Source organism: Liolophura sinensis, chromosome 1 (assembly GCF_032854445.1).
Source record: "Liolophura sinensis isolate JHLJ2023 chromosome 1, CUHK_Ljap_v2, whole genome shotgun sequence".
Lineage (NCBI taxonomy): Eukaryota > Metazoa > Mollusca > Polyplacophora > Chitonida > Chitonidae > Liolophura > Liolophura sinensis.
The window spans coordinates 84540921-84554475 of NC_088295.1; the positions used below are offsets into that span (position 1 = coordinate 84540921).

The 13555-nt window shown below is 38.1% G+C and overlaps 1 protein-coding gene across 1 annotated transcript; it reads right to left on the reverse strand.

The window, feature by feature from the left end:
- Nucleotides 1-2875: 2875 nt before the first annotated feature.
- On the reverse strand, nt 2876-10435 carry LOC135481874 (long-chain specific acyl-CoA dehydrogenase, mitochondrial-like). Its single transcript, XM_064761626.1, has 9 exons — nt 10307-10435; nt 9168-9305; nt 8704-8734; nt 7940-8046; nt 7513-7677; nt 6413-6644; nt 4749-4964; nt 4319-4446; nt 2876-3919 (listed from the first exon to the last, which is right to left on the reverse strand). The coding sequence occupies exons 1-9, from the start codon at nt 10411-10413 to the stop codon at nt 3739-3741; spliced, it is 1305 nt and encodes a 434-aa protein (XP_064617696.1). The 5' UTR covers nt 10414-10435; the 3' UTR covers nt 2876-3738.
- Between the last annotated feature and the right edge of the window lie 3120 nt (nt 10436-13555).

The window sequence follows — 13555 nt, forward strand, 5'->3', positions numbered from 1 at the left end:
CAATGTATAATTAACATTGTTCATATCTAGTTTAAAAAATATTTTACAACTGATATAACGCGCATTTCGACAGTAAGTACAGTATCCTTAATTAACATTGTTCATATCTAGTTTAAAAAATATTTTACAACTGATATAACACGCATTTCGACAGTAAGTACAGTATCCTTAATAACTACCTTCATGGTGGATATTTTTTCTCTTAAAACACGCTCAAACACCCGTACGACTATAGGCCCTATAGGATCCAAAAGCTTTCGCGGCCTTTTCGGCCCCTAGACCCCCACCTCGTTAAGATTGCAGCCCCTGGACCCCCACCTCGTTGGGATTGTGCCCTTCCCATTTGCTTTGCTTCCTATACGCTCCTACGTGCTCAGGAATGACTCACAAGAAACAAGTTCATATATAATTCTATTATATTATATTTCACATCTATGAAATATCAACGTCCTTGACGTACAAAACGCGGCGGAGACGACACCAGCGTGTGTAAGACTCGACAAAAGGCTGTAAGCCTCGGGGACACCTTTAAATAAAGAATAAATGCCAAAACGGATTACCATCCTCCCCCCCCCCCTGCTTTTTTTTGGACAAATTTTAATCAATCCTGGGCTTGACAAAAGATTTTGTATATCAACATACAGTTATGGCTTTCGCCATGAGAATAATCGCAACATTCAAAAATCCAAACAAAAGACAAAAAAAAATAATAAATAAATAAATAAAAACCAAAAATAAAAATATGTTAAAAATACCGTTCCTTTTCAGCAACATGTGGCGGTTATGAACTTTTTATATCATGTGCATATGTGATATACCCATATGTATATTGCTGTGGGACAAGCGGTCTTCATCGATCAAAGTCTGCACTGAACGCAGCGCCGAGCGCTTACATTAAAAAGTAATGTTAATTTTAACAGAATGCCTGTTCTCTGAGTGATGCTAGAATACATTCTGCTATGATTATTCTATTAAATATAACATATTCTATGAATTCAACATACAGACTGTATTAGACTAACAGAATATTATGTTGAGTATGACACACTACAATCTGTTGTGTTATAACAGTGTACATTCTAACATCACTCATACAACACATTTTCTGTTAAAATTAACAGATTAATTTTTTGAGTGTACTGCTACAAATTTAGGCCCCAAGAACATATGATCATTTAATCGGGGGATTCTTCAAGGTTCATACACATCCAAGACTGGTGTCTTTGGTGTCTAGTTTCCTCCCATGATAATGCTGGTCGCCGTCGAATAAGTCAAATGTTTTTGAGTACGGCGTAAAACACCAATCAAGTATAAATAAATCCAAGACCGATGAACCTGCATCTCAAAGTTAGTGGGGACCCGCTCTGACAGCACAGTTGTATAGCGTTCGCTTCGGGAGCGATGGATCCTGGGTCAATCATGTGTCGAGCCACACCTTAAAAGAGGAAGTTGTAACTTCCTCGCTTGACGTGCAGCATGAAGGGGATAGTGCAACGACTGGTTGATCCGTATAGCGGTGGAAATCCGCTGGCAACAGGGAGGCACATTACATGCACCCTAAGGATTCCATCGTCGTCATATGGCTGAAAAATTGTTCAGTATGACGTTAAAACCCCAAGCACTCACTCAAGGTTAGTGGTCATCCCAATAACATTTCCTTATATTGTAGCGCTCATCTAGCCATTCAGCTATTATTCCTATCATATGACAATGTGTTCTACTGTTATGTATTGTGTACTACTGTCGTGGATGTTTTTATTTACAAGTTATAACGGCGCAATTATGTATGGTACATCGTCCTGTCCTTGACACCGACCAGCCACTGAAGTATACAGTATATTTTTACACGCTATAGAATGGCTAGATTTACAATTGACGGTGGGATATAAGGGGCAAGCGTCCTAATCGCGTATTATCCATATGCTATACTGGCGATAGAGGGTCTAAGACCTATGGTAATTTCAATCACGACCTAACGTTGTCTACAGACGTACAATATGGCAATTTACTGTATGTATATTGTTTAAGAAACGTGCTTTCTCTTTTAACATTCACTGCGTAACAGTATTGTGTAGATCCGTGCATACATCAAGACAGAGGCCTACAAACAACGAAGGCTCGAACCGCATTTCACCATGCAAAGTTTATCCATCCTTATTCGTTCATGCATGTGGCTAATCTAATTCACCGTCATTTAAACAAGAATTTTTCACATATACGACGGCGGCCAACATTATGGTTTGTGGAAACCGGGAAGAGGCCCAGGGAAACCCACAAGGTTGCTGCAAACCTTCCAACATATGGCCGGAGAGGACTTGAACTCACAGCAACCGCATTGGTGAAAGGCTCATGGGTTATTGTGCCACGCTGGCGAGCTAACGACCTCACGATCACCGTAACAGATATTCCTTAAATTAGATATTCCGCGTTTGTCCTCTCATGTTATTTCAGTTTTTTGAATGAACGCTTCAATACAACCATTACCAGCTTGTTTATTCTAAGTGACAGGGCCCTTTATACATGCACCATGCTTACCAGTATCGGAGTAAGCTCTAGTGCTTAGAATCTAATAACCGTCGTGCAACAAGTAACACACGTTCGCTCTTTTCTTTTTCTTTTCCAGCCTACAAGGCACTGACAACCTCTAAGTAACAGGACACGACATGCATATTCATGTCCTGATGATGAAACTCTGAAAGAGCAAGATAACCCATCTGAGGATTATAGCTTCCCAGCTTATAGCTTCCCCACTGATCACCCCAGCCTAGATCTGAGATCCAGGCTGAAATACAGAAAAACAAGAAAGCTAAGCTGGCAAGAATGAAACAGATCTCAGATCTAGGCTGGGGTGATCAGTGGGGAAGCTATAAGCTGGGAACATGACCAACCGATCTCAGAGTTAACCCCAGCCCAAAGTGATGAGTCATGGTACATGTCCACGTTGGCAGGTCAGATCAACATTCTCATAAGAGTGGTCTCCCCTGATTTCCAGTGAAATTTAGGATAACCTGTATCTGATTGCACCTTTCTCAAGCCATCCAAGATATCTTTCCCTGTCCATATTTGAGGCATAACAGCCAGTGACTCTCCCCTAAGGCCGTTTTCACACTATGCGAATTAGGGTGTGAAAATAGTACAAGCTCTGTTGTATAGGATTTGCACCTGATTTGGTTGAATTCCACAAGTTGGTACTGTTTAACAAATTGTATTGCTTGTCGGGATACCCATGCTAATTTTCAACATACAAGTTTGTGTTATGAGAACTGTAATGCACAAACTAAATGAAATGACTAATTACACTTGAAAAGTACAAACCAGGTTTACATTTTAGAAAGTACATGTACAGATAACTGAGTGAAATAAAATCCATGTGAAATATGGTCAAATATCCAGCAGTCAAGTGGATAATTTCTGAGTATATGTGACTCAGAGTTCAAACATTTTTAGTCCACACAGTATTTATTCAGTTTTTGACCTATTATGTATATATAAATAAATGGGCAAGATAACAGCCATTCAAAGATTCCATTGTTTCCATGTATGAATAAATGGGTATCCAATGGACACACACTTTACAAGGGAAAGGATTATTATTTACAACATTTTATAATATCTCATGTACAAGATAGTTTTGATGCAATTACAGCTGTGATAGAAGGAATGGTAATTGGGCTACAAATTCCAAATAATATGGTGTTTTAGGTAAACCACCGTACTCGCAACACAGCAGTTTAAAATCTATTTGTCTGAGACAATTGGCCTGGCAATAAGTTCTTTCATGATTTCATTGCTACCTCCATATATTGGTTGTACTCTGGAGTCAACATAGGCTCGGGCAATGGGGTATTCCCACATGTAACCCCACCCACCATGCATCTGGAGGCACTGGTTGGCTACACGGTTCTGCAAGTCAGTCACCCTGAAGGAGGAAAACACAAGCACATTTAACCATTTTATTTATTTATTTACTTATTTAATTGGTGTTTTACGATGTACTTAAGAATTATTTCACTTACATAACGGCAAGTGGCCAGCATTATGGTGGGAGGAAACCAGACAGAGCCTGGGGGAAACCCATTACCATCCTCAGGGCTTACACTCATAGTGACTGCATTGGTGAGAGGCTCCTGGGTCATTGACTCATGCTGGAACACTAACCACCAAAACACGCAGCCACTGAGGCCCCTCCGATTTAGCAATACCATAAATGAAATAGTAACAACCAAATGAAACTTGTTTCTACCCTTGAAACATTTTTGCATTTGAAAGTGTCAATGTTTATTTTTTTTCCTTTCTTTTCTACAAGACTGGGACTTACCAATACTTAGCCATGGAAGCAGTGAAGGAGTCGAGGCCACGATTGTTGTGAATTTCTAAACACTGATCCACGAAGGCTCGTGATACACACACGTCGGTTTTGATTTCAGCCAATTTATGTTGGATCGTCTGCAAACAAAAAACAGTGAAAAAAAGGAAGTGAAAAAGTATATTTAATAACTTAATAACTTCAGGTTGCAGCAGATTCAAGGGAAGGGGCTTCCTCCCATCATAATGTTGGCCGTTATCGTATAAGTTAAAAATTATTGACAATTAGCATATACAACGTCAATGTGATCTACTCAAGGCTCAAGAAATCTGCTCACACTGTTGGGTAAGTTCCACTCAAATACAAATGTTTAGATTTTAACAAAATCTAAAACAACAATCATTCAGTCCAAAAAAATACTTGTACTCATGGAAGTCTTTACCTGTAACTTTGATATTGTTTTACCGAATGCTTTCCTCTGTTTAACATAGCCCCTGGTCTCCTCAAACATCCACTCATTCGCAGCCTGTCCCATAGCAGCAATCAGCAGCCTCTCTTGAGGAAGCTCCTGCATCAGGTAATAAAACCCTTTGTTTTCCTCCCCCAGCAGGGCCTCCTTTGGTAACCTGACATCCTCAAAAAACAGCTCTGCAGTGTCCTTTCAAAGCACAAGAAGTACGAAAAATTGGTCAAAGACTGCAGTACTTGAACATTTTGACTATGAAGGTAATATCACTTAAACTGGGACGTGTCTCTTAGTGGTGCTTTGATATTTTCATGATATTCTACTATACTATATCCAGCCCTGTAATATTGTCAATTAAATTTGGCTATTTCTCAAAAGAGAATTAATCTGTTGATAATGGCATAATTTACACTGTAAAGAAAGTTCTAGATAAATACAGATCTGAAAGCTGTCTGGATAAAGTTCTAAATACATCATCAATTTATGATAACACTTTCCTCAATTCCCTGTTTGAAGGAATTCAAGTGGCGCGATAATAGATAAATAAAATGGTACAGGTTTCAAGAAACACTATGAAATATTTCATACAGGATACATTACTACAACACAGTCTGACAAATGTATAATTTGCCTTATTTCACTTCATCTATTAAAACATTTCTAACAACATTATTTTTCATTTCCACATTCTTTGTTATCAATGTTAAAGTGATGTAGTGAGAAAAGTTGGGAAAAATATTATTTTCCCTCAGTTGTTTTGAAAGGTTTGTTTGGATCTTTTCTACTGCTCTTTCCTTATGTTGTCACAGTTTAGAGATCTGGTTGTTAATACTAGTATTAACAGAGTCAGAACACGTTTGTCCTTCATGAGCGATTGTCAATGTGTCTTGATGATGGAATTTCCCAATCGCCTGAACTTTCAGGATTGGGGGAAGCCTATAACCTGTCGCTCACGAGAGCTATCTGCTGAGCTGAAAGTCCAATTTTAACATGTTTTAGATCCCAGCGATAGATTATGAGATAATCTTATTGCCCGTTTACAAATTTTTTTCGGTTAGAAGTAATTATCAGTCAAAAGTAACATAAGGCATTCAACTTAACTGGGAGTAATTTTTTCTTTGCGTGCGCAGGAAAAACTTTGGGGCCTACTTGACAATTTCAATTTTAGGTGCATCTTATCTTTTCTTCTCTTTTATCAATACATCCTTTTCTTAATCTCAGCTTATCTCTCTCTCTACAGACATTTTCTCTTCTTCTTTCTCGCTGACTCACTCGTATTTTCTCTCCTATAGCCTTTCTTGTCTACCAGTACTTTGAATGACAGCTACTGCATCACATGACCACAATGCTACAATTCCCAATGGACCCAAATCTATCACTGACAGCGATCAGGGACAGGTTGTTTGTAAACAAACATGCTGTGGCCTGGAAAATTCGGCCCCAAAATTGAAAGCTTACTTTTGTGAACCTTACTTCACAAATATGGAACATAGCTGAAAGCTGTAATTGTGCACATAAGCTTTATTCAACTAACTCTATCATAGTGTGGAGTTTCAGTTTTCAAACTTTGATACGACTACCTCTCTTTAATTGCACAAATTTATACCCATTTTCAAAACAGTAAAAGTACATGTGCTTACTTGAGCTTTGAGACCGAGTTTTTCTAGCTTTCTGCCTTTGATAAACCCAGGCATTCCTTCTTCCACCAAAAACAGACTGATGCCATGAGCAGTAGATTTGACCTCCGTGTTTGTAATGGCGACCACGATCACCAGATCACTCATGTAACCATTAGTGATGAACACCTTACTGCCATTCAGAATATAGTCAGATCCGTCTTTCTTTGCATTGGTCCGAATGCCTTGAAGGTCACTGTGAGGTCAAGTAAAACAAAACAATACAAAAGGTACCTATATGAGGCTATCCACTTTGTTCCCAAATAGCAGTTTATGTCAGCATTGCAGGTAACTTGTCACTTCCCCTGAATCTGAACCTGCAACCTGAAACCATGTTGTCATTTATTTGGGTTGTTGTTTAACACCATACTCTCAAATCATTTACATTTAGTTTGTTTATTTGGCTGGTGACTCTCTCAAGAATGCCTCACTTATTTGGCTACAGTTATGTTTATGGGTAGAAGATATAAATCACAGAAAAGTACCCCCATTCACTTCACTAGGTACCTGACAAACCTTCTGGCTTAAAGCTGTAAGCTTGATTCAGGCAAAACACCTTGATGGTCAAGTGCTGTTCCGCTGTGACAAGAACAATGCGTTAATACTGGGCCCCAAGCTCATTCTGACCTCTACTTGTCTTTCATTCATTTTCATATACCAGGTTATATGACCTAAAACTTCGACCACGAATAACATGCATATCATGCCAGATTCTGACAGCTCTATTAATAGCAGAAAGGCCTTCTGAGGATTGTTTGGGAGGTAAGATGATATCCTGCAGTAAAATGTAAGTTTCAGCACCGAACGTAATTTTATGACATTTTTTTGAATTGAAAACTTTTGGGGTGAAATTTGAGGACATTTACCATACTTTGATGATGGCTCTGAAAAGCCATCTCTCCATTACCCAGTTCTGCATGATACAGCAATGGATTATGTCAGCCGAGAAGGGGAGATATATGTGCAATCCTGTCTTAATGCCCTTTCACACTGTCAGTTTAACACATTAGCTTTTGAGCTAGCAATTATGAATGGCAAACAAACATACTTTTCAATATTCCTACCTGCCAGCTCCTGGCTCAGTCATGGCTATAGCTCCTATACAGGTACCAGCTGTTAAACGAGGGATAAACCTCTCAATCTGTTCTTTCGTTCCATAATGAGAAATGTAAGGCATCACAATGTCAGAGTGGAGAGCAAAGCCAGGACCCGTGCAATTCACATACATTCTGTGAACATAAGAAAAACTTCAGTGGAAGGGAGACTTGTGCAAATCAGCTGGTACTTCTTCTGCTTAGCCAAACTGTTATCTCACCTAAACAACCCCTTCCCCATTTCTGGTAGCATTCAAGAGCTACTTTCAAGGAAAGAAAATTTATGTGACTACACAGACCTAGCCATAACACTTTCTTTTTGGAGAAAAATTGAACATATAAAACATGGATAGAAAGTTAGAATAGACATTTAACAACCTAAGGGAAATATTCTTACTGTTCCTCCATGACAATGGACGCAGACAGGAAGTCTCCCCCAACGCCCCCTAGATCATCTGGTGTGTTTACTCCCAGAAGGCCCTGTGTCCCAGCTTTCTCCCACACCTGAATACAGACAATGTACGTCAGTAATCTAGTCCCATGTTAGCCGGTCCTCAATTTATTTGTACATTAATAGAGATCTGCTGTCTTTTAGAAGAAGCCAGCACAGGTTTAACTGTAAGAAGGCTTGTCTTTTTTGTTGTGTAGCAGGGTAGAATATACTGGCTGTGGATTTATACCATTTTCTGACCCTACAATTCACAGGGCTCCACAGCCATTTTAGGGTTTGAACCAACCATCTTAAAGACCGTACCATCCTGAGTGTTTCAGTTAGTCTTTACGCACATGATACGATATCCTATTGATAATTACATGTACATAGCACATGAAGGCTAGATATCAATAATGGCATGAATGGGAGACGCTAGGATGAGCTACACAGAAAGATGTAATCGCTGTAAAACATGTTGTTTTCTTCTGTGACATTGCAGTGCTGGTGTACTTCATATATGTTCTATGAGCACACATACACTGAATGACGAAATAAAAGAAAGGACAAAGAGTTCACAACTTGGGACGATTTTGTTACTCCAGTAGGGAGTTTTATAAGCTCCTCAATGAAGCTTTCACAGCTTCAAAGCTACAACATTTTAACTGAAAACACAACCTGTTTCCATGGCATGAGAAAACAATGAGAATGCCACAACAGGAAATACATACTTCTCTGCTGACTTGTCCATCTTTCTCCCATCTGTTAACAAATCATAAGAAATGTTTAATGGGCATTGGATTTCTTAACAAACAGAAAATATGAATGGTATTCATGAAATAAAAAGTCTAAATTTACCAGTACATCTGCAGTAATATTTCACAGTAGATATACAAGGACAACATAACATCAGGTGTAATATGAAATATACAAGTCCAGTCTCCCTCATGTCCATCCAAAACACATTCTTTCTGCCTTCCTCTTTTATTTATCCAACTCATGCAAACATTTCTGACAAGTCATGTTGACATGGAATAGATGATGAATATTTGGTTTATCAGATGGATGAGCCAATGCTAACACAAGTTAGCATTAGTTGTTACAAACTTATTTAGCTGTCTCCAACTTTGATAATTCTTTAGATCTATGGCATCATCTAGCACACACTTTGTGATCAGGCCATGCTGTCACTTACTGAGAGTGATATGGCAGAACTTCCTCTTGGAAGAATCGCCTTGCACTTTGTCTGAACATATCATGCTCTTCAGAGAAAATGCGGCGTGTTCCAATGTCCATCAGTGATGAGGCCTGGGCAATCTCTGGGCGAACAGGACTGCAAAATGAGTGCAAACAAAACATATTACTTATTTATTTATCTATTTCACTGTTACTTAACACTATAGTCAAAAATTTTTCACTTATAATGGTGGCCAGTTACTCCAAGAGCCCAAGAGAAACTATAAGTGCCTTTGTCAAGTTACTGACCAACTGGCCAATGTGTGATGTACTGATAAGCCCACCATATTGTGGAAGACAACAGTTGCACTAGCATCATCAAGCGCATCGAGTCAAAATGGCCTCTTGAACACTCAACATGGATAGTCGATAACCACTCCATCGCAGATCAGTACTCCTATATATTTATTTAGACTCTTCAGGTACACATAAAACAAAATATTTCTTTGTGACGTCATGGCGTTGGGGTGTGTAATAACAAAAGTGATATCTACCTTTAGTCAGTGAGATATCACTTTTATTAGTGATGGAAATCCTGACCTTTGACCTATATATATATATATATATATATATATATATATATATATATATATATATTCTTAAAAATTTGTGCCGTTCTATTTATTGATCTCAGTCATGTACTGATGCTTTCATTGTTGGACTTTGAGATCATGCTAGAGATAAATCTGTCACAATTAATTAATCATAATATTTTATTTAACCACAATTTACAGTTGTAAGAAGTCATTGTTTACCAATACCACAGCTAAGTCAATGTAATTTATATTGCCAAAAACATTTCAAGAAGAAAATCAATGCAATCGGCTCGCTTCTTCATTCTTTAAACAAGATGTTAACCGTCCTCCTCTTTTCAGGCAAAGAAACCAGTAGGCCTAAAACCTTTTTCTGATAACCAAGGTAAAATCTGACATGCAATATACATTGGCCCACGCTTGTCCCACGCGGATCAGGCTAAAAAAAACTAATTGTAACTACAAACGTAGAGATCAAAGTTTCAAAGTCCACGTCCTAACTACGCTACCCAGGCTACACGCAACTAAAATGACAATTACATTCCAACAGGAAATACCACCAGACCTTTCAGACGCATCTTGATTCAAGTTCGATACTGTACTTTTAAAGCGTTTTGGCAACATAAGCCTGGAAAGCCGCCCAAGTCGTCCACACTCTCTCCGCAGTGCCATGATGCTTGTTGGTTCACTGATGTACCTATCATTATCGGAACAGATTTGTCGTTAATGATATGTACGTCAAAACGAGGCTCATGAATGTCTCTTTATATTATCCAATGAAAATACACAGCGCGGGGAAGCTAAGAACTCTGACCATACACGCGTTTGTTGTTGGTGTACAGCAAATATTTTCGTTGTGTTTTCAACTACCTTTAGCATAATACCTGTAAAAAAACAATTAAATTATTACTGCATCACTTTTTAGTTATTTTTAAATTACTGATTCGAGATCCAACAGACGTGGAGTTATCTGACTGCTTCCATAACATAAACAGGCGAAATAACATACGAACATGGCATAGCATAAAACATGCTATTTTCTGTTGTCGCATCTTTTACATGCTATACTCAGTACACATGTGGTTGAGTATATAAATGTGTTATGTGTTATCTCACACCACTTGCCAAGGAGTAGGCCTATATGTATTAGATACGTGTAAGGGAGGATATGGCGTCTTGTGTATGCACGTTTGCTCGAATCAATGTGTTGAGGGACAGCGGAGCGGAACACGTGGATTAAGGTGATTAATGTGTGATCTACATATATATAGAGTATGGAAAGAGAAACGACTAGTGATGTAAATATGTTTTCTTCATTAAATACATATATACCTGTATCATTTTTATGTTGCAAAAAAATCTGAAACAATGAAAAAGAAATCTACACGCTGAGTATGTATTAAGGGAGCGGAACGCGCGGGTTAAGAACTTTTCGCTTTTTCACACATAAACTGTATACACTGATAAATTAGACAAGTGTAGCCGGCTATAAAATCTGGGACTTATTTTATTTCTAGATATAGCAAAACCGGTTTTAGTACAACGACCTCAACATGTGAACAGAGACATTGTCTTTTGTAAGGAAGTTCTTGATATCAGTTAACTCCCTGAAACATGAGAAAAATGGCGTTGGGCAGTCCTTTTATGGGCAAGCCAACTTTGTAAAGGAAAAGACCTCTAAAATTGAAGTAGCCATCACTAAGTAGATCACTTAAAACTATGCATAAATATACTTTCATTCATTTTTTTAGACTTTTGTGAAAAGAGATAAAGTCGCTCAAACATTTGAATTGTATGGTGGGCAGTATGGACCATACTGTCAGTGGTTATAGGAACTCTGACGTCACAGGAAATTTATCCAACTTTATCACGACACTGAATGTTGAAATAACTCTTTTAAACTATGAGTAAAGAATTACTGAAAGAAAAAGACATCTAAAAATCGAAGTAGGCATCACTATATAGGCCATGTAAAACTATGCCTAAATATACTTTCATTTATTTTTTTAGATTTTCGCGAAGAGAGTTAAAGGGGTTCAAACATTTGAATTCTAAAGTGGGCTTTATGCACCATACTATCAGAGTTTAGGAACTCTGACGTCACAGGGAGTTTTACCAATTCTATTCACAACACTGAATGTTGGAATAACCCTTTTTACCCATGAGTAGAAGATTACTGATAAACGACTCCCAAAAATTCCTTCCTTCTGGTGAACATCAGGAAAAAAAAGGTAATGTGACGTCAGAGTTTCTATATACCGTAAATATGGCTCATAAAACCCACCTTACTGTTCAAATATTTGAATGCCTTTTAACACACTTTAAAAAATCTGAAAAAATTAATGAAAGTATTTTTATGCATAGTTTTCAGTTGTCTATATGATCAGCCTTACTTACTTGGTTTTCTTTTACTTTAAGGAGACGACTCGAGATATCACCAACATGGTTTTCTTATTGGTTTCATTTCGCAGAAGAATATTTGCCGTTAAGAAGCAATTAAACGCCTCCATCTGCGTATATACCTATTCTTACTCTGGCTGATCAAAATCTATCCTGAAGCGTATTAATCTTCATAAAGCTTCATAAAAGAGCTTCATAAAATATCCACTTGTATACCGATAGTACTCTCAGGAGATGAGGGCCACATTGTTGGCCTGTTCTTCATATACCTGTTAGCTTCCTTGTCAAAGGGATACAGAATCAATTCTAATTGGCTGGTGTGAGAGATAGGCAAGTCCAGGCTATCCCTTGTCCAAGCTGAATTTTAGCTAGGTATGGTAGATTTTGTCAAGCGTTACAGTGCAAGGCTGCATGCTAGACTAAACCCAGGGATCCCTATATCTCCGCTGTCAGCCAATCAGCGTAAATTCTGTATCCCTCTAAGCATAGAGAAGACTAAAAGGTGCTAAAATTTTGTTGTTTCTTATCCCTGAATTAAGAATCTTAAAAATAACCACTAGTTCTGCCATGTGTTTTCCATCAACCACAGAAAGTTTTGATGTCTTCAAAGAGTTGGTATGGCTCTTTATTCTTGCACGAAGATCCATTGCATGGAAATAAGTAAAGCATTCCATTCGTGCCAGTTTTCCAGACTGTCGATTTTGTGTCTGTACAGGCATGTACATTTATATCCTTTACCAGTCAGTCTGCAATCCTATTCCCTTTGTGTCTATAGAGGTCTGTGTGGTTACATCAAAAGCGGTCTGAGCGATGAGATTTTAAAAGACATTTTAAAATAGTTTAAGCCAGATCTAACTGAATTTATTCTAGAATAAGTTGCTCCAATAAACTCTTGACGCTTAGAAAAAAAACTTTATTACTTATTATATATTGGAGCTCATTGATGATGTTCCTATCATTCCTGGTAGTGTCATTGACTGCAAGACGTACTTAAAGTGCTACCTCGTGACTACACTCATCCATGTCAGAAATGTAAAAATAATACAAACAGGACCTGTTTTGGTGACGTATATAAGGCATTTTTAAGAGCGTTTAACACTTAAGCCGAACACAGCCGAACTCACCCCATAGCGTGACACAAAAAGAAAGCTGACCATACTCTACAACTCTTAATATATAACAGTAAAATGGGACCATGTACTTGTGAAAGCTATGGATCTTAGCAGGGCATTACTTGCCTTATTGGTCATAAAATCAATTATATTCCTTTACACTTTTCGGGAAAATATAATTTTAGAAATTCAATCTCATCTGTGAATTACTTCAGATCTTTTGAAAAAGACTCGTGCGCTGACGATACCTCGATCCATCGACCAACTGATGGCCCGTGTATATATCACTTACAATATGACTC

Bases quoted from the DNA above. Each gene is read 5' to 3' on its own strand.
- LOC135481874 (XM_064761626.1), bottom strand. From the start codon at position 10,413: ATGGCACTGCGGAGAGAGTGTGGACGACTTGGGCGGCTTTCCAGGCTT. The intron at 4,965-6,412 runs GTAAGCACATGT...GTGCTTTGAAAG, and splicing joins AACTCGGTCTCAAAGCTCAA to GACACTGCAGAGCTGTTTTT. The intron at 4,447-4,748 runs GTAAAGACTTCC...TTTTGTTTGCAG, and splicing joins AAACAATATCAAAGTTACAG to ACGATCCAACATAAATTGGC.